Here is a 22,066-nt window from a genome sequence, read left to right as displayed (position 1 = left end):
GTGCCCAGTATGCAACTTTCTTCCAAACTCAACTCTGGCTTGAAGCTTATACATCCTAGAATCCTCAAGCAATTAAAGGAGGAAGTGAGTGATGCTTTGGTTGATATTTTTCATAACTCCACAATTACTGGAGTCATACACAAGGACTGGAGAATGGTAAATGCCGTACCGATGTTTCATAAAGGCAGAAGGAACAAACTTGGGAATAACTGCCTCGTCAATTAAGAAAGAACTTGCATTTATATAGCATCTTTCATCACAGGACGTCCCAAAGCGTTTTACAGCCAACAAAGTACTTTTGAAGTGTAGTCAATGTTGTAATGTGCAAAACGCGGTTAGCAATCAGTGCACGGAAATCTCCCACAAATGGCAAGTTTAGGCAAGTGTTCCTTCCAGTGCTGCTTGAACAAGGGAAAAGCTTATATTTATACTGTTTTCTTGTGTCAGCTGTGGCTCACTGGGTAACACACTCGTCTCTGAGTCAGAAGGTTGTGGGTTCAAGTCCCACTCCAGGGACTTTTGAGCACAAAAAATCTAGGCTGACACTCCGCGCAGTACTGAGGGAGCGCTGCACTGTCGGAGGTGCTGTTTTTCGGATGAGACATTAAACTGAGGCCCCATCTGCCCCCTCAAGTGGATGTAAAAGATCCCATGGCACTATTTCAAAGAAGAGAAGGGGAGTTATCCCCAGTGTGCTGGCCAATACCCATCCCTTAATCAACATGACAAAAAAACAGATTATCTGGTCATTATCACATTGCTGTTTGTGGGAGCTTGCTGTGCGTAAGTTGGCTGCTGTTTTTCCCACATTACACCGGTGACTGCACTCCAAATGTATTTCATCGGCTGAAAAGCGCTTTGGGGTGTCCGGTGGTCGTGAAAGGCGCTATATAAATCTAAGTCTTTTCTTTTATCAAACTGGAACTGGTATTGCCTTATATGGTAGTCTCTGGCTACTGCATAGTACAGAGACGCAAGTTTATATTTTCTTCAACATACATCAACAACTATGCAGGTGAGATGCTGTGTCCTTGCTGTGGTAAGCTTAACCCTTCTAGTCTCGAGACATTCTCTTTCTGAACATATCCATAGTCTACTTTATTTGCGAACACTGTCTGCTGCTAGGCTAAGGCAACTCGGTCTCCTTTGACCGTTGCTAGGCTATCTTACTCATGTACCAACAATGGGATCTTTTACGTCCACCTCAGAGGGCAGATGGGGCCTCAGTTTAACGTCTCATCTGAAAGACTGAGCACCCATTATGATTAAAAATGCTTGAGGGCATTGCACAGGATGCTGTATACAAACATCTAAAGTATGCAGGTATCATAGGGAGCAGTCTGGCAAATTTTGTAAGTGAGGGGTGAAACCTCACCAACCTTTGCACTCTTTGAGCATCATAGCCAGTGGGAGAGGTTAAGCCAGTAAATGTGCTTTTGTGTGCGTAACTGCAGTGACTGAACTTCAAAAGTAATTGTTTGGCTGTAAAGGGTATGAAAGGTCCTGAGGGTACGATAGGCATTCTACAAGTGCAGATTCAAAAGGAATTTGGCAAAGTTCCTTGCGTAAGGCTAGGAGACAAGGTTAATGCTCATTTGAGATTTGGCACAGCAACAGAAATGATGAATGGAAATTGCTTGCTTGGAAAACTGTAACTAGTGCTGTTCCAGAAGGATCTGTCCTGGGACCTTTGTGGGGATCTGATCTGGGGCCCCAAACTATTCACTATATTAGAAACATTGAAACATAGAAAATAGGTGCAGGAGTAGGCCATTCAGCCCTTCGAGCCTGCACCACCGTTCAATAAGATCATGGCTGATCATTCCCTCAGTACCCCTTTCCTGCTTTCTCTCCATAATCCTTGATCCCCTTAGACGTAAGGGCAATATCTAACTCCCTCTTGAATATATCCAATGAACTGGCATCAACAACTCTCTGTGGTAGGGAATTCCACAGGTTAACAACTCTCTGGGTGAAGAAGTTTCTCCTCATCTCAGCCCTACATGGCCTACCCCTTATCCTAAGACTATGTCCCCTGGTTCTGGACTTCCCCAACATCGGGAATATTCTACCCGCATCTAATCTGTCCCGTCCCGTCAGAATCTTATACGTTTCTATGAGATCCCCTCTCATCCTTCTAAACTCCAATGTATAAAGGCCCAGTTGATCCAGCCTCTCCTCATATGTCAGTCTTGCCATCCCGGGAATCAGCCTGGTGAACCTTTGCTGCACTCCCTCAATAGCAAAAACGCCCTTCCTCCGATTAGGAGACCAAAACTGAACACAATATTGCAGATGAGGCCTCACCAAGGTCCTGTACAACTGCAGTAAGACCTCCCTGCTCCTATACTCAAATCCACTAGCTATGAAGGCCAACATACCATTTGCCTTCTTCACCGCCTGCTGTACCTGTATGCCAACTTTCAATGACTGATAAACCATGACACCCATGTCTCGTTGCATCTCCCCTTTTCCTAATCTGCCGCCATTCAGATAATATTCTGTCTTCGCGCTTTTGCCCCCAAAGTGGATAACCTCACATTTTTCCACATTATACTGCATCTGCCATGCATTTGTCCACTCACCTAACCTGTCCAAGTCACCCTGCAGCCTCCTAGCGTCCCCCTCACAGCTCACACCGCCACCCAGTTTAGTGTCTTCTGCAAACTTGGAGATATTACACTCAATTCCTTCATCCAAATCATTTATGTATATTGTAAAGAGCTGGGGTCCCAGCACTGAGCCCTGCGGCACTCCACCAGTCACTGCCTGCCATTTTGAAAAGGATCCGTTTATCCCGACTCTCTTGCTTCCTGTCTGCCAACCAATTCTCTATCCACGTCAGTATATTACCCCCAATACCACGTGCTTTGATTTTGCACACCAATCTCTTGTGTGGGACCTTGTCGAAAGCCTTTTGAAAGTCCAAATACACCACATCCACTGGTTCTCCCTTATCCACTCTACTAGTTACATCCTCAAAAAATTCCAGAAGATTTGTCAAGCATGATTTCCCCTTCATAAATCCATGCTGACTTGGACCGATCCTGTCACTGCTTTCCAAATGCGCTGCTATTTCATCCTTAATAATTGCTTCAAACATTTTCCCCACTACTGGTATCAGGCTAACCGGTCTATAATTACCTGCTTTCTTGCTCCCTCCCTTTTTAAAAAGCGGTGTTACATTAGCTACCCTCCAGTCCGTAAGAACTGATCCAGAGTTGATAGACTGTTGGAAAATGATCACCAATGCATCCACTATTTCTAGGGCGACTTCCTTAAGTACTCTGGGATGCAGACTATCAGGCCCCGGGGATTTATCGACCTTCAATTCCATCAATTTCCCACCTAATAAGGATATCCTTCAGTTCCTCCTTCTCACTAGACACTCGGTCCCCTAGTACTTCCAGAAGGTTATTTGTGTCTTCCTTCGTGAAGACAGAACCAAAGTATTTGTTCAACTGGTCTGCCATTTCTTTGTTCCCCATTATAAATTCACCTGAATCTGACTGCAAGGGACCTACTTTTGTCTTCACTAATCTTTTTCTCTTCACATATCTATAGAAGCTTTTGCAGTCAGTTTTTATGTTCCCGGCAAGCTTCTTCTCGTACTCTATTTCCCCCCTCTTAATTAAACCCTTTGTCCTCCTCTGCTGAATTCTAAATTTCTCCCAGTCCTCAGATTTGTTGCTTTTTCTGGCCAATTTATATGCCTCTTCCTTGGCTTTAACACTATCCTTGATTTCCCTTGTTAGCCACGGTTGAGCCACCTTCCCCGTTTTATTTTTACTCCAGACAGAGATGTACAATTGCTGAAGTTCATCCATGTGATCTTTAAATGTTTGCCATTGCCTATCCACCGTCAACCCTTTAAGTATCATTTGCCAGTCTATTCTAGCCAATCCACGCCTCAAACCATCGAAGTTATCTTTCTTTAAGTTCAGGACCCTAGCTTCTGAATTAACTGTGTCACTCTGCATCTTAATAAAGAATTCTACCATGTTATGGTCACTCTTCCCCAAAGGGGCCTCGCACAACAAGATTGCTAATTAGTCCTTTCTCATCACCCAGTCTGGGATGGCCTGCCCTCTAGTTGGTTCCTCGACATATTGGTCTAGAAAACCATCCCTAATACACTCCAGGAAATCCTCCTCCACCGCATTGCTACCAGGTTGGTTAGCCCAATCTATATGTAGATTAAAGTTGCCCATCATAACTGCTGTACCTTTATTGCACGCATCCCTAATTTCTTGTTTAATGCTGTCCCCAACCTCACTACTGTTTGGTGGTCTGTACACAAGTCCCACTAGTGTTTTCTGCCCCTTGATATTCCGCAGCTCCACCCATACCGATTCCACATCATTTAAGCTAATGTCCTTTCTTACTATTGCATTAATTTCCTCTTTAACCAGCAATGCCACCCCGCCTCCTTTTCCTTTCTGCCTATCCTAGGATACGTTAACGGGGGAGAAATGTAGTGGGTTTCAGGCACGATTGCCGGCCTTGGCGCTGCTTGGTAAATTCAGTGTGCCGGTACCGGCAAGGCTGAGGATTATCGCCGGGAGCGTCGCACCGGTGTGCAACGCCCCCGGTATCGACGCACATGCAACATTTGTTGTGCGTGGCTCCCCCTAGTGACCCCGCCAGAGAAAGCTGACGTGCAGAGCTGTCCCGGGCTCGAAGGGAAGGAGGTCTGTGTGGGCGATTGTTCGTTTTTGCGATTTAATTTTATTTGGGGTGAGTAATGTATCGGGAATGTTTTTTGTTCCGATTCTTCTTTTTTGCAGGGAGGCCTCTCGTAGGGCGCTATGAACCGGCTCTTTAGCTCGGGATCTTCTTACTTCTTAGGCAGTCCCTCGGAGTCGAGGAAGACTTGCTTCCACACTAAAAATGAGTTCTCAGGTGACTGAAGATTCCAATGCGGGACCTACAGTCTCTGTCACAGGTGGGGCAGACGGTGGATGAAGGAACGGGTGGGTGGGGAGCCTGGGTTTGCCGCACACTCCTTGCACCGTCGACGCTTGGCTTCAGCTTGCTCTTGGCGACGAGACTCGAGGTGCTCAGCGCCCTCCCGGATGCTTTTCCTCCACTTTGGGCGGTCTTGGGACAGGGATTCCCAGGTGTCGGTGGGGATGTTGCACTTTATCAAGGAGGTGCACTTTAGTGGGATATTCAGTTGCTCACCGGGCTGAACGCCCTGAGAGAAGCCTGGCTTCCCTTAGCACCCTACTCCACACTCGGGGCACAACCACTAAATTTGTTGGCTGATGTCGCAAACTAATTTCCGATAAATTTAGCGACCACCCGACGTTGGCGCCTTAAAAGCCTTGAACTGAATTTCCAGCCCAAAGGATTTAAGATTGATCATTGCACATATCTGTGAAGCAGTTATTAACAAGCCAATACTGGGATAAATCTGAAGGAAGTTAGATTGCAAGTCCGAACAGGTTATACTGACAGCACAGGTCAATGCTGAGCCTGTTCTGGACCATGGCATACAGCTTTGGTCACCCTACCTCAAAAATCATTGAGATACATTAGTAAAGGTTCGAAGAAGAGTAATCAGGATGATTCCAGGCCTTAGGGGATTGGATTATGAAGAAAAGCTCTAGTGACTAAATGTACTGGTGGGGAGACATGACTGATCTTGAAAACAATGGTATGGAAAAGGGTGAATACGAAAATGATTAAACTTGGACAGTGAGCATAGAATCAAGGAACATAATTACAAAAATTCACAACCCTAAAGTAAGGTGAGAGATTGGGGGAGATCCCTGCCCCCCCCCTCCCCCGGATAGTAGAGATGTAGAATATGCTCCCTGAGAAGGGACGTTGATCTGGGGCTTAATTAACCCACTTTAAAAGGGGAGCTGGATTGATATCCGTTGATGAGAAGGGTTGAAGATTGTAGAGTTACATTCCATTTTTTGTCAGGGATCTGTGATCTGGAACTTGGTGTCACTTGAAGTGGGAGGTCTGCCGATGGGGGGAGGGAATACACGATGAGTGGGTTGATAGGCTGAATGGCATTTGTTTGGTTCATAAGAAACATAAGAAATAGGAGCAGGAGTAGGCCATTCAGCCCCTCGAGCCTGCTCCGCCATTCAATAAGATCATGGCTGATCTGATCCTGGTCTAGGCTCCACTTCCCTGCCCGCTCCCCATAACCCTTCACTCCCTTATTGTTCAAAAACCTGTCCATCTCCACCTTAAATATATTCAATGACCCAGCTTCCACAGCTCTCTTGGGCAGAGAATTCCAAAGCTTCACAATCTCTGAGAGAAGAAATTCCTCCTCATCTCCATTTTAAATGGACAACCCCTTATTCTGAAACTATGCCCCCTAGTTCTAGATTCCCCTACGAGGGGAAATATCCTCTCTGCATCTACCCTGTCAAGCCCCCTCAGAATCTTATACGTTTCAATAAGATCACCTCTCATTCTTCTAAACTACAATGAGTATCGGTCCAACCAGCTCAACCATTCTTCATATGAATATTCCTTCACATTTGTGTCCTCTGCTGTCCTCTCCCCACCGGCACTCCTTGCTCTCAGTCGTTGTCCAGTGACCCCCCTTGCTGGGCGATGTCTGGCGAGGTCAGGGTTGGGTCGGGCTGGATTGGCAGCACCACCTCCATTGATGAGGAAGAGGAGTGGTCCCCATGAGCCTGACCCTGATGGGGCTGGGTACGGTGGGCTGCCCCTGTGCAGTACCCACGCGCTGAGTGCAATGTTGGGGGTTTCCAGCCAGCCCAAGGGGTAAACCAATGAAATATTTTCAGCGGAATTCCTGTAGATGTTTGGCTTCCGGGATTTTATATGGCCTGTGCATGCACGCGGTTAGCCCCGCCCCTTCTGCGCACACGCGCTGCCTCCGAGAGCCCCGTGTATATGCAGTACCCCATGGGTGCGACTGCAGTGCAGCGTGGGTCACACTTTGTTCAGTTCCGGGGGGGGGCAAAGCTCATCATTGGGGCAGAGCGCAGCGGACCGAGAGAGAGAGGGATGGGGGAGAGGGATGGTGGGGGAGAGAGAGAGGGAGAGGGAGAATCAGAGGGAGTGGGGGGGAGAGAGCGGGGGGAATCAGAGGGCGAGAGAGGGGAAGTGAAAGAGAGAGGGAATTGGAGAGCGAAGAGCGAGGGGGGAGGAGGAGTGAGGGAATCTGGAGAGATGAAGAGAGAGGTGGAGAAAGAGAGAGGTGAGAATGGAATTGGAGGGAGGGAGACAGGATCGGAGGGAGAGAGGGGGGAACCGGGAGTGGGGGAGAGAGAGAGGTGTGAGAGAGGGGGAATTGGAAGGAGAGAGAGAGAAAGATGTGGAATCAGAGGGAGAGATAATTGAGGGGAGGGAGAGAGGAGGTCAGGAACGCGGGGAGGGTAAAGAGTACTGACAGCACAGTGGGGATGGGGGAAGATCCTGATCCAGGTCTAAAGGGGAGTTGAGAGTGAGAATGTGATCCAGATGGTAAGACGGATCACGTTCTTCCCCCACCTCCTTTACACCCACACCACGTTCTCTCTCTCCTCCTCCTATACCTGGTTGATGCCTCGGAAAGCTCGGTGTGTGTGTGGAAAGTGACATCATTGGGCTGGACAAAATCCGGAAGTCACGACACTGTCACCATTCACTTCATACCCAAAAACCAGTTAACAATTTGTGACCCCCTCACAATGCCCCATCTATTGGGGGAAAGCAGGGGGGGGGGGGCAGCGGAAGAGGTCAAAAACCTGGGTGGGGGAGGTCAGGCACTTGGGCAGGGGAGTGAGGTGAGGAGATCAGGAATTTGGGAGGGTGGGGCAGAAATGGTTTGGGGGGGGGGGCGGGTAGGAGAATGTCTTGGCTCGCGAGAGTGAGCCCTGTCCCAAGTGAGCTCTGTTCTGTCCGGAGTCAGCAGTCAGAATGGCTCGGATTACACGTTGCAAAGAGAAACTGCTGGGTGTGTCTTGTCCTCCAAGAGGACCAACCGGCAATCAGGACTTGTCATCCAAGGGGACCAGTTGGAACTTTTAGTTCCAAGTACTCGGCATAAAGACACAACTTTCATTGCAATGCACCACTGTGCCTGCTCCCACAGTGAGCGTAAAGCCAGCGCTTGTTGTAGCGCTGTGTCATGTGGTCTCGCAGATACCTTCATCTGGGCTGAGGAGAAGGGATTAAACGAACCAGGGATCTTGCTCTTGAATGCTCTCCAACGAACCCTAACGGCAGTGCGCACTTCCGGTGGGGGAGATGGGCTCAGCTGTGATGCCCTCCACCGAATAGCTGGTGACACTCGCTGTCTAAGCTCACATGTGAAGTCTGGTCACTTGGGGAGAGCTACACAACATGAGCTGATGCCATCAAGAGAGGGTGAAGGGGGTTTTTGCCAAATGCTATTTCAAGGAAGATGGTCGCGTTAAGTGAGCAGGAGTTATGCAATTAACCGTACAGTGGAGTGGAGTTCCTGGCACTGAATTTCATTAGTTTATAAATAGTGCAGTGTTGGGCAATTGAGGAAGAAAGTGCATGTATCTGCAAAACTAACAATTTTAAGCGATCATTTATACCCAATACTTAGTGCAAACCTTTTTGCCAGATGTCAGTTAATAGCCCGATTAGATCACAGTGACGCTTCTTGGAGACAAATCCAGCCAAAGGCCTCTCTCACTTTATATTTTAGTCACAGTCTTTGTAGCAAATTTGGTCAGAAATTTTGTCTTTTGTTGATGAAAGTTTTTGTGGAATTACAACATTACAACAGTGGCTGCACTCCAAAAGTACTACTTTGGCTGTAAAGTGCTTTGAGATGTGCGGTGTTGGTAAAAGGTGCAGTGTCTTTTTTTCTTGAAATATTTTTGTTTTCATTGAACACTGGAATTCACACCCAGCCAGCTTCCGGTGGAATATCTTTGTTCCCAAAATCATTCCATTCACCCGGTTAGAAACTGTTTAAAAAGTGTCCTAGCTGTTTGAAAAGAATAGTAGGAATGCTGATGGTCCTATTAGCCGGGCAGCACCTCCCCTGCACCATCCCCGTTGCCGCTGGCTCTGTAACGGTTAAAGTACAAACCGCAAGGGCTGACTCAATGCCCCACAACAGCAACAACTTTACACCAGGAAAAAATTGTTCTTTCACCTCTTGCTTACCAAAAAAGGTGGATCACAGCTTAAAGAGAGGGATGCTCAGACACAGCACCTTTTAAACCCCCTCTGAAATATTCCAAAACACTTCACATACAATGTGTTTACTGTTCTTGTGTAGAAAAATGTGACGTCCATTTTGTGTACAGCAAGATCTCATTGGGATGAATAATCAGTTAGTTTGTTTTTAGTGATGATGGTTGCGGGTAGAATGTTGGCCAAGACACCAGGAGAACTCCCCTGCTCTTCGAATAGTACCATCCACCTGAACAGGAAGAAGGGGCCTCGGTTTAACGTCTCATCCGACAGTGACGTGCTCCCAGGGCAGGTACAGCAATGGTTAGATACAGAGTAAAGCTCCCTCTATACTGCCCCATCAAACACTACCAGGGCAAGTACAGCACGGGGTTAGATACAGAGTAAAGCTCCCTCTATACTGCCCCATCAAACACTACCAGGGCAAGTACAACACGGGGTTAGATACAGAGTAAAGCTCCCTCTACACTGCCCCATCAAACACTCCCAGGGCAGGTATATAACACTATTAGACACGTAGAGGTTACAATGCAGAAACAGGCCATTGTCCCCAGCCAGTCCTTGGTGGAGATAACCTTTGAGCAAATAATCCTAATCACATTTACCCACTCGGTGACTGTATCGTTTTATCCTCTCTTTCATTCATCTATCTGACCGAATGTGGAATGTTGAGCTGGTTTCTGAACCATGCCAGAGCAAGGAGATGGTTGATCTCCTTCTCTGTTGTACCGACAGCCGGTAAAATTCCACCTAATGGGAGGGAGACTAAAATAATTGCCCTCCTGCAGCAGGGGAAGAATGTTTGTGAAGCCTCCAGCTACCGCCCGATCTCCTTACTTTACACTTGTTATAAAATGCTGCAGAGGATACTACTCCACAACTGAGCCCCCACCATCGAGCCAACCATTCCCTAAAGAGCAAGCGGGTTACCGGAGTGGCCATAACTGCTGGGACCAAGTGGTAGCTTTAACAACGCACATCGAAGCAGGCTTCCAGCACCAGCTCAAGGCCACCGTCACACTCGTGGACCTGACACAGCGGCGCACGACACAGAACGGAAGCATGGGCTGCTTTTCAACGTTTACACCAGTGACCTGCCCAAAACAGAGTCCCGCAAGTTTGTATATGCTGATGACATTGCCTTGGCCACGCTAAACATGAATCTGTCTGTCACCGAGGATACCCTGACCAGTGGTTTACAGAGGATGGATACCGATGGTGACTTCAGCCAAACCCGCAAAAGACCGTCATCTCGACATTCCACCTCAACACCCATCAAGCAAATCAAGCTTTAAAAGTCTCCTTTTGCAGCGCAGAGATAAACCATGCCAAAAACTCTCCTATTTAGGAGTCACACTTGATCGCACCCTGTCACATAGACAACATCTCCAGAACCTTGGGCAGAAACTAAAGAGTAGGATCAACCTGATCCAGAATCTCACCGGATCCACATGGGGAGCAGGCGCTCAAACCCTCTGTACAGCAGCACGCGCCCTGGTGTACTCCACAGCGGAGTACAGCTCTCCAGCATGGCTATCAAGTGTCAAATCCGTTGATGTCCAGCTGAATTCTGAGATTTATCACCGGTACACTTTTATCAACACCAACACCTTGGCTGCCCGTGCTTGCAAATATCGCACCACCACACCTACGCTGCTATTAGGCAGTCTCCAGAGAATACAACTGCTACACCAGCAAAGACATGCCGATCTAGGCCGACTTGACCAACTACCACCAACCCGTCTCGAATCTAGACGGCCATTTTGGACTATCGCCAAAGCCCTTCAGCGATCTCCCCTCAGCCTCGATGACTGACAGCGAAATGCTTGGAAGAACTCCGACATACGGAATGGATTCCTTATAGAGGATCTCACAGTACAATCTGAAGGATCAAACCATCCTCGCAAACATTGGACAACCATCAACGGCCTCAGAACCGGTCACGGTCGATGGTGCCACCTTCTCCATAGGTGGAAGATTAAAGCCTCCCCATCATGTGACTGTGGAGCTCCTAATCAGACCCTGGAGCATGTCATTGAACACTGCCCTCAGAGGGGATTCACAGGCAGCCTACAAGATATCCACGCTATTACACCGGAGCTTTGGCCTGGATATCCAACTTCGATATTGACATTTGATTCGCTTTCCTACTACCGTATCTAAAGGGTCAAAGTGTAATAAAAAGGCAAGCATGAAAGCTTGGTGCCTCAATGCGAGGAGTATTCGGAACCCAGGAGAGGGCTCTGAGCTAATTAGAGTGGGTGAGAGCTCAGACGAACAGGACCCCAAGAAAGAATGCAAAAGGCAGGAGGCAACAGAGCAGAGTAGCACTGGGGTAAGTGTAAACCACAAGGTGATAAGAAGGGACAATATGTATGAATATAAAGGGGCTGCAGGAGGGGTCAAAACTAAAAATCATGGTTTAAAAACTAGTATTAAAACACTCTACCTAAACGTACGCAGCATTCAAAATAAAGTAAATGAGTTGACGGCACAAATCATTACAAATGGGTATGATTTGGTGGCCATTACAGAAACGTGGTTGCAGGGTGGCCAAGACTGGGAATTAAACATACTGGGAATCTGACAATTCGGAAAGATAGACAAGAAGGGAAAGGAGGTGGGGCAGCTCTGTTAATAAAGGATGATATCAGGGCAGTTGTGAGAGACGATATTGGCTCTAATGAACAAAATGTTGAATCATTGTGGGTGGAGATTAGAGATAGTAAGGGGAAAAAGTCACTGGTGGGCATAGTTTATAGGCCCCCAAATAATAACTTCAAGGTGGGGCGGGCAATAATCAAGGGAATAATGGAGGCATGTGAAAAAGGAACGACAGTAATCATGGGAGATTTTAACCTACATATCGATTGGTCAAATCAAATCGCACGGGGTAGCCTTGAGGAGGAATTCATAGAATGCATACGGGATTGTTTCTTAGAACAGTATGTTACAGAACCTACAAGGGAGCAAGCTATCTTAGATCTGGTCCTGTGTAATAAGACAGGAATAATAAACGATCTCCTAGTAAAAGATCCTCTCGGAATGAGTGATCACAGTATGGTTGAATTTGTAATACAGATTGAGGGTGAGGAAGTAGTGTCTCAAATGAGCGTACTATGCTTAAACAAAGGGGACTACAGTGGGATGAGGGCAGAGTTGGCTAAAGTAGACTGGAAACACAGACTAAACGGTGGCACAATTGAGGAACAGTGGAGGACTTTGAAGGAGCTCTTTCATAGTGCTCAACAAAAATATATTCCAGTGAAAAAGAAGGGTGGTAAGAGAAGGGCTAACCAGCCGTGGATAACCAAGGAAATAAAGGAGAGTATCAAATTAAAAACCAATGCGTATAAGATGGCCAAGATTAGTGGGAAACTAGAAGATTGGGAAAATTTTAAACGACAGCAAAGAATGACTAAGAAAGCAATAAAGAAAGGAAAGATAGATTACGAAAGTAAACTTGCGCAAAACATAAAAACAGATAGTAAAAGCTTTTACCGATATATAAAACGGAAAAGAATGACTAAAGTAAATGTTGGTCCCTTAGAAGATGAGAAAGGGGGATTTAATAATGGGAAATGTGGAAATGGCTGAGACCTTAAACAATTATTTTGCTTCGGTCTTCACAGTGGAAGACACAAAAACCATGCCAAAAATTGCTGGTCACAGGAATGTGGGAAGGGAGGACCTTGAGATAATCACTTTCACTAGGGGGATAGTGCTGGACAGGCTAATGGGACTCAAAGTAGACAAGTCCCCTGGTCCTGATGAAATGCATCCTAGGGTATTAAAAGAGATGGCGGAAGTTATAGCAGGGTGCATTTGTTATAATCTACCAAAATTCTCTGGACTCTGGGGAGGTACCAGCGGATTGGAAAGCAGCTAATGTAACGCCTCTGTTTAAAAAAAAGGGGGCAGACAAAAGGCAGGTAACTATAGGCCGGTTAGTTTAACATCTGTAGTGGGGAAAATGCTTGAAGCTATCATTAAGGAAGAAATAGCGGGACATCTAGATAGGAATAGTGCAATCAAACAGACGCAACATGGATTCATGAAGGGGAAATCATGTTTAACTAATTTACTGGAATTCTTTGAGGATATAACGAGCATGGTGGATAGAGGTGTATTTAGATTTCCAAAAGGCATTCGATAAGGTGCCACACAAAAGGTTACTGCAGAAGATAAAGGTACGCGGAGTCAGAGGAAATGTATTAGCATGGATCGAGAATTGGCTGGCTAACAGAAAGCAGAGAGTTTGGATAATGGGCACTTTTCGGGTTGGAAATCGGTGGTTAGTGGTGTGCCACAGGGATCGGTGCTGGGACCACAACTGTTTACAATATACATGGATGACCTGGAAGAGGGGACAGAGTGTAGTGTAACAAAATTTGCAGATGACACAAAGATTAGTGGGAAAGCGGGTTGTGTAGAGGACACAGAGAGGCTGCAAAGAGATTTAGATAGGTTAAGCGAATGGGCTAAGGTTTGGCAGATGGAATACAATGTCGGAAAATGTGAGGTCATCTACCTTGGGGGAAAAAAACAGTAAAAGGGAATATTATTTGAATGGGGAGAAATTACAACATGTTGCGGTGCAGAGGGACCTGGGGGTCCTTGTGCATGAATCCCAAAAATTTAGTTTGCAGGTGCAGCAGGTAATCAGGAAGGCGAATGGAATGTTGGCCTTCATTGCGAGAGGGATGGAGTACAAAAGCAGGGAAGTCCTGCTGCAACTGTATAGGGTATTGGTGAGGCCGCACCTGGAGTACTGCCTGCAGTTTTGGTTACCTTTCTTAAGGAAGGATATACTAGCTTTGGAAGGGGTACAGAGAAGATTCACTAGACTGATTCCGGAGATGAGGGGGTTACCTTATGATGATAGATTGAGTAGACTGGGTCTTTACTCGTTGGAGTTCAGAAGGATGAGAGATGATCTTATAGAAACATTAAAAATAATGAAAGGGATAGACAAGATAGAGGCAGAGAGGTTGTTTCCACTGGTCGGGGAGACTAGAACTAGAGGGCACAGCCTCAAAATACGGGGGAGCCAATTTAAAACCGAGTTGAGAAGGAATTTCTTCTCCCAGAGGGTTGTGAATCTGTGGAATTCTCTGCCCAAGGAAGCAGTTGAGGCTAGCTCATTGAATGTATTCAAATCACAGATAGATTGATTTTTAACCAATAAGGGAATTAAGGGCGGGTAAGTGGAGCTGAGTCCACGGCCAGATCAGCCATGATCTTGTTGAATGGCGCAGCAGATTCAAGGGGCTAGATGGCCTACTCCTGTTCCTGATTCTTATGTTCTTATGTTCTCACTGACCTTCATTAACTATGAGCACGGACAGGGTGGGCTTGATGGTGATGTCTCACATGGTTAATCTGCCGTGCTGATGCTCACTGTCTTGGCTAGTGCACGGAATAGGGTGAGGTTCCTAAAGGATGTTGCAATCCACTCAACACTAGCCCGTCATAAGTCAGGCTCTTCATGAGGAAGGGGGCAGGGGACAGACAAGTGGGTAAAATAAGTTGAAGAATTCTCACCTGCTATGTGAAGGTTGAAGGTTTGAAGGGAAAGGAAGATAATCTGTCCCAAACGAATCGGCAGTGCCATTGTTCAGTTGCTTCTAGCTGAAGTCAAGACCTCTGCGTGCGAGTTCCTCGTTGGGAAATGATTTCCTTGTTTCTGAGGTTGTAGCTGTCACATCACTGGGAGAGGAAGTGGTCTCCAAGCACGTGGCCCTGAGTATCATTGACTTTGTGTGTGTGTGTGTGTGCATGTTCGAGTCTCTCTGCATGCGCTAAATAATAATGATGTGTCTCTCATGCAGCATTGAGTCAATGTCAAGGCGTTGAGGTTTGACTCCTACCCCTAACTCTGCGACCCAATGTTGTCATCATCATCATCATCATCATAGGCAGTCCCTCGGAATCCCTGGTGCAAGGATCAAGGATGTCTCGGAGCGGGTGCAGGACATTCTAAAAAGGGAGGGAGATCAGCCAGTTGTCGTGGTGTACATTGGTACCAACGACATAGGTAAAAAAAAGGGATGAGGTCCTACGAAACGAATTTAAGGAGCTAGGAGCTAAATTAAAAAGTAGGACCTCAAAAGTAGTAATCTCGGGATTGCTACCAGTGCCACGTGCTAGTCAGAGTAGGAATCGCAGGATAGCGCAGATGAATACGTGGCTTGAGCAGTGGTGCAGCAGGGAGGGATTCAAATTCCTGGGGCATTGGAACCGGTTCTGGGAGAGGTGGGACCAGTACAAACCGGACGGTGTGCTGTTGGGGAGGAGTTAAACTAATATGGCAGGGGGATGAGAACCAATGCAGGGAGACAGAGGGAAACAAAAAGGAGACAAAAGCAAAAGACAGAAAGGAGATGAGGAAAAGTGGAGGGCAGAGAAACCCAAGGCAAAGAACAAAAAGGGCAATTGTGCAGCAAAATTCGAAAAGGACAAAGGGTGTTAAAAAAACAAGCCTGAAGGCTTTGTGTCTTAATGCAAGGAGTATCCGCAATAAGGTGGATGAATTAACTGTGCAAATAGATGTTAACAAATATGATGTGATTGGGATTACGGAGACGTGGCTCCAGGATGATCAGGGTTGGGAACTCAGCATCCAGGGGTATTCAACATTCAGTAAAGATAGAATAAAAGGAAAAGGAGGTGGGGTAGCATTGCTGGTTAAAGAGGAGATTAAGGCAATAGTTAGGAAGGACATTAGCTTGGATGATGTGGAATCTATATGGGTAGAGCTGCAGAACACCAAAGGGCAAAAAACGTTAGTGGGAGTTGTGTACAGACCTCCAAACAGTAGTAGTGATGTTGGGGAGGGCATCAAACAGGAAATTAGGGGTGCATGCAATAAAGATGCAGCAGTTATAATGGGTGACTTTAATATGCACATAGATTGGGTTAACCAAACTGGAAGCAATACGGTGGAGGAGGATTTCCTGGAGTGCATAAGGGATGGTTTTTTAGACCAATATGTCGAGGAACCAACTAGGGGCGAGGCCATCTTAGACTGGGTGTTGTGTAATGAGAGAGGATTAATTAGCAATCTCGTTGTGCGAGGCCCCTTGGGGAAGAGTGACCATAATATGGTGGAATTCTGCATTAGGATGGAGAATGAAACAGTTAATTGAGAGACCATGGTCCAGAACTTAAAGAAGGGTAACTTTGAAGGTATGAGGCCTGAATTGGCTAGGATAGATTGGCGAATGATACTTAAGGGGTTGACTGTGGATGGGCAATGGCAGACATTTAGAGACTGCATGGATGAACAACAACAATTGTACATTCCTGTCTGTCGTAAAAATAAAAAATGGAAGGTGGCTCAACCGTGGCTATCAAGGGAAATCAGGGATAGTATTAAAGCCAAGGAAGTGGCATACAAAGTGGCCAGAAATAGCAGTGAACCCGGGGACTGGGAGAAATTTAGAACTCAGCAGAGGAGGACAAAGGGTTTGATTAGGGCAAGGAAAATGGAGTACGAGAAGAAGCTTGCAGGGAACATTAAGATGGATTGCAAAAGTTTCTATAGATATGTAAAGAGAAAAAGGTTAGTAAAGACAAACGTAGGTCCCCTGCAGTCAGAATCAGGGGAAGTCATAACGGGGAACAAAGAAATGGCGGACTAATTGAACAAGTACTTTGGTTCGGTATTCACTAAGGAGGACACAAACAACCTTCCGGATATAAAAGGGGTCGGAGGGTCTAGTAAGGAGGAGGAACTGAGGGAAATCCTTATTAGTCGGGAAATTGTGTTGGAGAAATTGATGGGATTGAAGGCCAATAAATCCCCAGGGCCTGATGGACTGCATCCCAGAGTACTTAAGGAGGTGGCCTTGGAAATAGTGGATGCATTGACAGTCATTTTCCAACATTCTATTGACTCTGGATCAGTTCCTATGGAGTGGAGGGTAGCCAATGTAACCCCACTTTTTAAAAAAGGAGGGAGAGAGATAACAGGGAATTATAGACTTGTCAGCCTGACATCGGTAGTGGGTAAAATGATGGAATCAATTATTAAGGATGTCATAGCAGCGCATTTGGAAAGAGGTGACATGATAGGTCCAAGTCAGCATGGATTTGTGAAAGGGAAATCATGCTTGACAAATCTTCTGGAATTTTTTGAGGATGTTTCCAGTAGAGTGGACAAGAGAGAACCAGTTGATGTGGTATATTTGGACTTTCAGAAGGCTTTCGACAAGGTCCCACACAAGAGATTAATGTGCAAAGTTAAAGCACATGGGATTGGGGGTAGTGTGCTGACATGGATTGAGAACTGGTTGTCAGACAGGAAGCAAAGAGTAGGAGTAAATGGGGACTTTTCAGAATGGCAGGCAGTGACTAGTGGGGTACCGCAAGGTTCTGTGCTGGGGCCCCAGCTGTTTATACTGTACATTAATGATTTAGACGAGGGGATTAAATGTAGTATCTCCAAATTTGCGGATGACACTAAGTTGGGTGGCAGTGTGAGCTGCGAGGAGGATATTATGAGGCTGCAGAGCGACTTGGATAGGTTAGGTGAGTGGGCAAATGCATGGCAGATGAAGTATAATGTGGATAAATGTGAGGTTATCCACTTTGGTGGGAAAAACAGAGAGACAGACTATTATCTGAATGGTGACAGATTAGGAAAAGGGGAGGTGCAAAGAGACTTGGGTGTCATGGTACATCAGTCATTGAAGGATGGCATGCAGGTACAGCAGGCGGTTAAGAAAGCAAATGGCATGTTGGCCTTCATAGCGAGGGGATTTGAGTACAGGGGCAGGGAGGTGTTGCTACAGTTGTACAGGCCTTGGTGAGGCCACACCTGGAGTATTGTGTACAGTTTTGGTCTCCTAACCTGAGGAAGGACATTCTTGCTATTGAGGGAGTGCAGCGAAGGTTCACCAGACTGATTCCCGGGATGGTGGGACTGACCTATCAAGAAAGACTGGATCAACTGGGCTTGTATTCACTGGAGTTCAGAAGAATGAGAGGGGACCTCATAGAAATGTTTAAAATTCTGACGGGGTTAGACAGGTTAGATGCAGGAAGAATGTTCCCAATGTTGGGGAAGTCCAGAACCAGGGGACACAGTCTAAGGATAAGGGGTAAGCCATTTAGGACCGAGATAAGGAGGAACTTCTTCACCCAGAGAGTGGTGAACCTGTAGAATTCTCTACCACAAAAAGTTGTTGAGGCCAATTCACTAAATATATTCAAAAAGGAGTTAGATGTAGTCCTTACTACTAGGGGGATCAAGGGGTATGGCGAGAAAGCAGGAATGGGGTATTGAAGTTGCATGTTCAGCCATGAACTCATTGAATGGCGGTGCAGGCTAGAAGGGCCGAATGGCCTACTCCTGCACCTATTTTCTATGTTTCTATGTCTATGTTTCTAAGACCCGCTTCCACGCCCAAAGTGAGTTCTCTGGTGGCTGAACAGTGCAATACGAGAGCCACTGACCCTGTTACAGGTGGAACAGACATTCGTCGAGGGAAGGGGTGGGTGGGGCTGGTTTGCTGCACGCTCCTTCCACTGCCTGCGCTTGACCTCTTCACGCTCTTTGCGTTGAGACTCAAAGAGCTCAACACCTTCCCGGATGCACTTTCTCCACCTCGGGTGGTCTTCGGCCAGGGTCTCCCAGGTATCAGTGGTGATGTCGCACTTTACCAGAGAGGCTTTGAGTGTGTCCGTATAACGTTTCCGCTGCCCACCCTTGGCTCGTTTACCATGACGGAACTCCGCATAAAGCATTTGCTTAGGGACTCTCGTATCTGGCATGCAAACTATGTGGCCTGCCCAGCGAAGCTGATCGAGTGTGGTCAGTGCTTCAATACTGGGGTTGTTAGCCTGGGCGAGCACACTGATGATGGTGCGCCTGTCCTCCCAGGGGATTTGCAGGATCTTGGAGACATCGTTGGTGATATATCTCCAGCGACTTGAGGTGCCTTCTATACATCGGCCATGCCTCAGATCCATACAGGAGGTTGGGTATTACTACAGCCCTGTAGACCATGAGCTTGGTGGTACATTTGAGGGCCAGGTCTTCAAACACTCTCTTCCTCAGATGGCTGAAGGCTGCACTGGCGCACTGGAGGCGATGTTGAAGCTCCGCATCAATGTTTGCTGATAAGAGGCTCCCGAGATGTGGGAAATGGTCCACGTTGTCGAGGGCCGTACCGTGGATCTTGATGGTTGGGGGGCAGTGCTGTCAGCGGGGACAGGCTGGTGGAGGACCTTTGTCTTACGGATGTTAAATGTAAGAAAAAAAAGATTTGCATTTATATAGCCCCTTTCACGTCCTCAGAACGTTCCAAAGCGCTTTACAGCCAATGATGTACTTTTTGAAGAATAATCACTGTTATAATATAGGAAATGTGGCAGCCAGTTTACGCACAGCAAGCTCCCATAAGCAGCAATGTGATAATGACCAGATAATCAGTTTTAGCGATTTTGGTTGAGGGATAAGTATTGGCCAAAACACCGGGGATAACTCCCCTGCTCTTCTTCAAAATGGTGTCGTAGGAGGGAAGACGGGGCCTTGGTTTTAAAGTCTCATCCGTGTGTGTGTGGTGTGTGTGTGTGTGTGTGTGTTACAAACAAGTAATATGGAAGTTAAACCAGTTTTGAAGTAATTTATCCGGATTGTTTTTTTAATTGTTGATGTGCCGTCCCCAAGGTTTACAAAGAAACACCTATATGTGCAGCAGGAGTTGGATAATGGATGTATCTCACTTTTCTCAGTTTTTCACTTCTTGTCCCGATAGCACAGTCTGTTCCTGGGGCCCAATTTTCGCAGACTCCAGCTCCCCTCCCTGCACACACCTAAGTGGCTATTGCTTTTATATGTGGAGGCAATTCGACTATGGAGGGAATCGCAACTGAGCCCAATCGTCGCAAGGTGATGACAGATGGGGAAGACCATTCATCCCATCTTAATGCCATCCATCCAGGGAGGCCCTGCACTCCCCCAGTGCAGCATCTCGTTGTCTGTTAAATGATTCCCAGGTTTCTGCCTCCTGCTTAACTCCGAGTCCATTCTATGTATTGATCACTCTTTGTGGCCTGTGATCTCAGTCCTAAATTTACCTTTTACTCATTTGAATCCATGTCCCCTTATCCTACTCTCGGTTTCATTTGAGGTCATATTCCGGATGAACTTTTTCCTATACCCTTACCTATCATATTATCCCTCGGGCTCCTCCTTTTCAGGTTGAAAGGCCCAGGTTGCTCCAGCCCCTCCCTTGTCACTCAGACCCCCGGCACTTGGGATCAGTCGCCTGACTCTCCTCTCCCTGTATGGAAGATATTGTTGTACCTCCCACGATTGAATAGCCCTGTAACCCTTGCTGCCGTGATCGCCGGTGAGGAATGGCAACCTTGACGAGGGTCACTGGCATCTGTAGCACCGCCTGCGCGGCGAAAGTGGGCTGGGGAGATGCACTAAAACGGTGGTTCCTTTGGTTATTTGTATCTGCCGCAATCTTTTGTGTTTGCAGGTGGTAAGTGGGAGAGGCCATTGGAATACCTGGAAGTGACGGGAGAGACGTGGGAAAAGCAAGTGGCCAGTTTCAGTGCCGACCTGTTCAGCAAGGCGGGCTTTGCCATCGAATCCTTTACCCGGCTGCCCTACCTGTGCGAAGGGGACTTGTACAACGATCACTACGTTCTAGATGATGTGGTGTTCATCCTTAAACCAGTGTAAAGCCGCTCTGCCCTCCGAGCTTGGGAGCAAAAAGCTGCACTTAACAATTCCCATCGGCTTACAGTGGATTCAACTTTTTCAACAGTCAAAATAATGTTAAAACGTGGCTTGTTTTATTTTAAATATACTCAGATATTTTGTGAACCTGTTATCCATTTGATAGAGAGAGTACAATCTTTTTATATACCTAACAGTCCCCTTTGGGCCAATCTGTCCTTGGTTGTTGAAGTATTTTTCCCTTTAACCCTCCTTTGCATCTCCCTGCTGGGGCAGGGGGCAGAACAGTCGCACTCCCTCTGATCTGTGCCTAATTTTTAGATGGGAGGGGGTCACAGTGTTGTTGCCAACCCTCCAGGATTGGCCTGGAGTCTCCAGGAATTACAAATTAACCTCCAAGGCATTGTTGCGAGCAACAACCCAGGAGTACAATGATGGGGCTGTTTTAAAATGTAAATGTGTTTCTCTCCCCACCCCCCCCCCCCATTTCCTTTGAACACTTTGGGGAGGGGGGGGGCAGGGGGTGGGAGGATCTGTGAGGAAACCTCCAGGAATGCACCCGACCTCGAGTTGGCAATGCATGGGGTCGGTGAGGATTGTCGGTGAGACCCCCTCCGAGGGACAGCTCGGCGCCCCCGCTCACGGACATTGAACCAGCAAAGTAGGAACTGGCCAAGTTCCGCCGGTGAAGGGGTCGAACATTCCCTGGAAAGTATTCTGGGGCACCTTCAGTTCTGCATCTCAGTATTGCCGCAAGGACTGGGCCAGTCGCGGGGGTGGCGTTTGGTCGGAACCCAATGATGTCACTGATTTATTGAACATGTGCCTGATCTTGTGTTGTTGCAATATTGTTCCAGGGTAGCTGGTTTATTTTAAAAGAACTTTAAAACCTGGTTGATTTGAGCTAAAAAAAATACCTTCTCATGCAGTTCTCACAGCGGGGAGTGATGAAATATTATGGTCTGGGTTCAACTGGGATCATTCAAACCATCTCGCCTGTTCAGCAATGACAGGTGTTACAATTCAACGCCCGGTCACCTGATTTAATCGCAAGAACTGAAAGTAAATGTTTAATATTTTACATTCCAAAGTTTACATTTTTTAATCTTGTAGGTTATCATTTTTAGAAACGTCTAGACACAGCTCCAGCCCCAGGTCTAAGAGAAGGCCAAGGGTAGATTTCTTAGATCTGATATTTTACATATTGTTCCG

General features: G+C 46.8%; 1 protein-coding gene across 1 annotated transcript in view; it reads left to right on the top strand.

Annotated features, from left to right (window-relative positions):
• mettl9 (methyltransferase 9, His-X-His N1-histidine) overlaps positions 1-22,066 on the top strand; it is a 49,497-nt gene extending 27,431 nt beyond the window's left edge. The window contains exon 5 of the mRNA XM_070856681.1: positions 20,652-22,066. Coding sequence (XP_070712782.1) covers positions 20,652-20,857 — 206 coding nt within the window. The 3' untranslated portion in view covers positions 20,858-22,066. The remainder of the gene's footprint in view (positions 1-20,651) is intronic.

This window comes from Pristiophorus japonicus, chromosome 15 (assembly GCF_044704955.1).
Source record: "Pristiophorus japonicus isolate sPriJap1 chromosome 15, sPriJap1.hap1, whole genome shotgun sequence".
NCBI lineage: Eukaryota > Metazoa > Chordata > Chondrichthyes > Pristiophoridae > Pristiophorus > Pristiophorus japonicus.
Note: the sequence above shows the minus strand (reverse complement) of the source record. Positions and strands in the feature narration are given on the sequence as shown.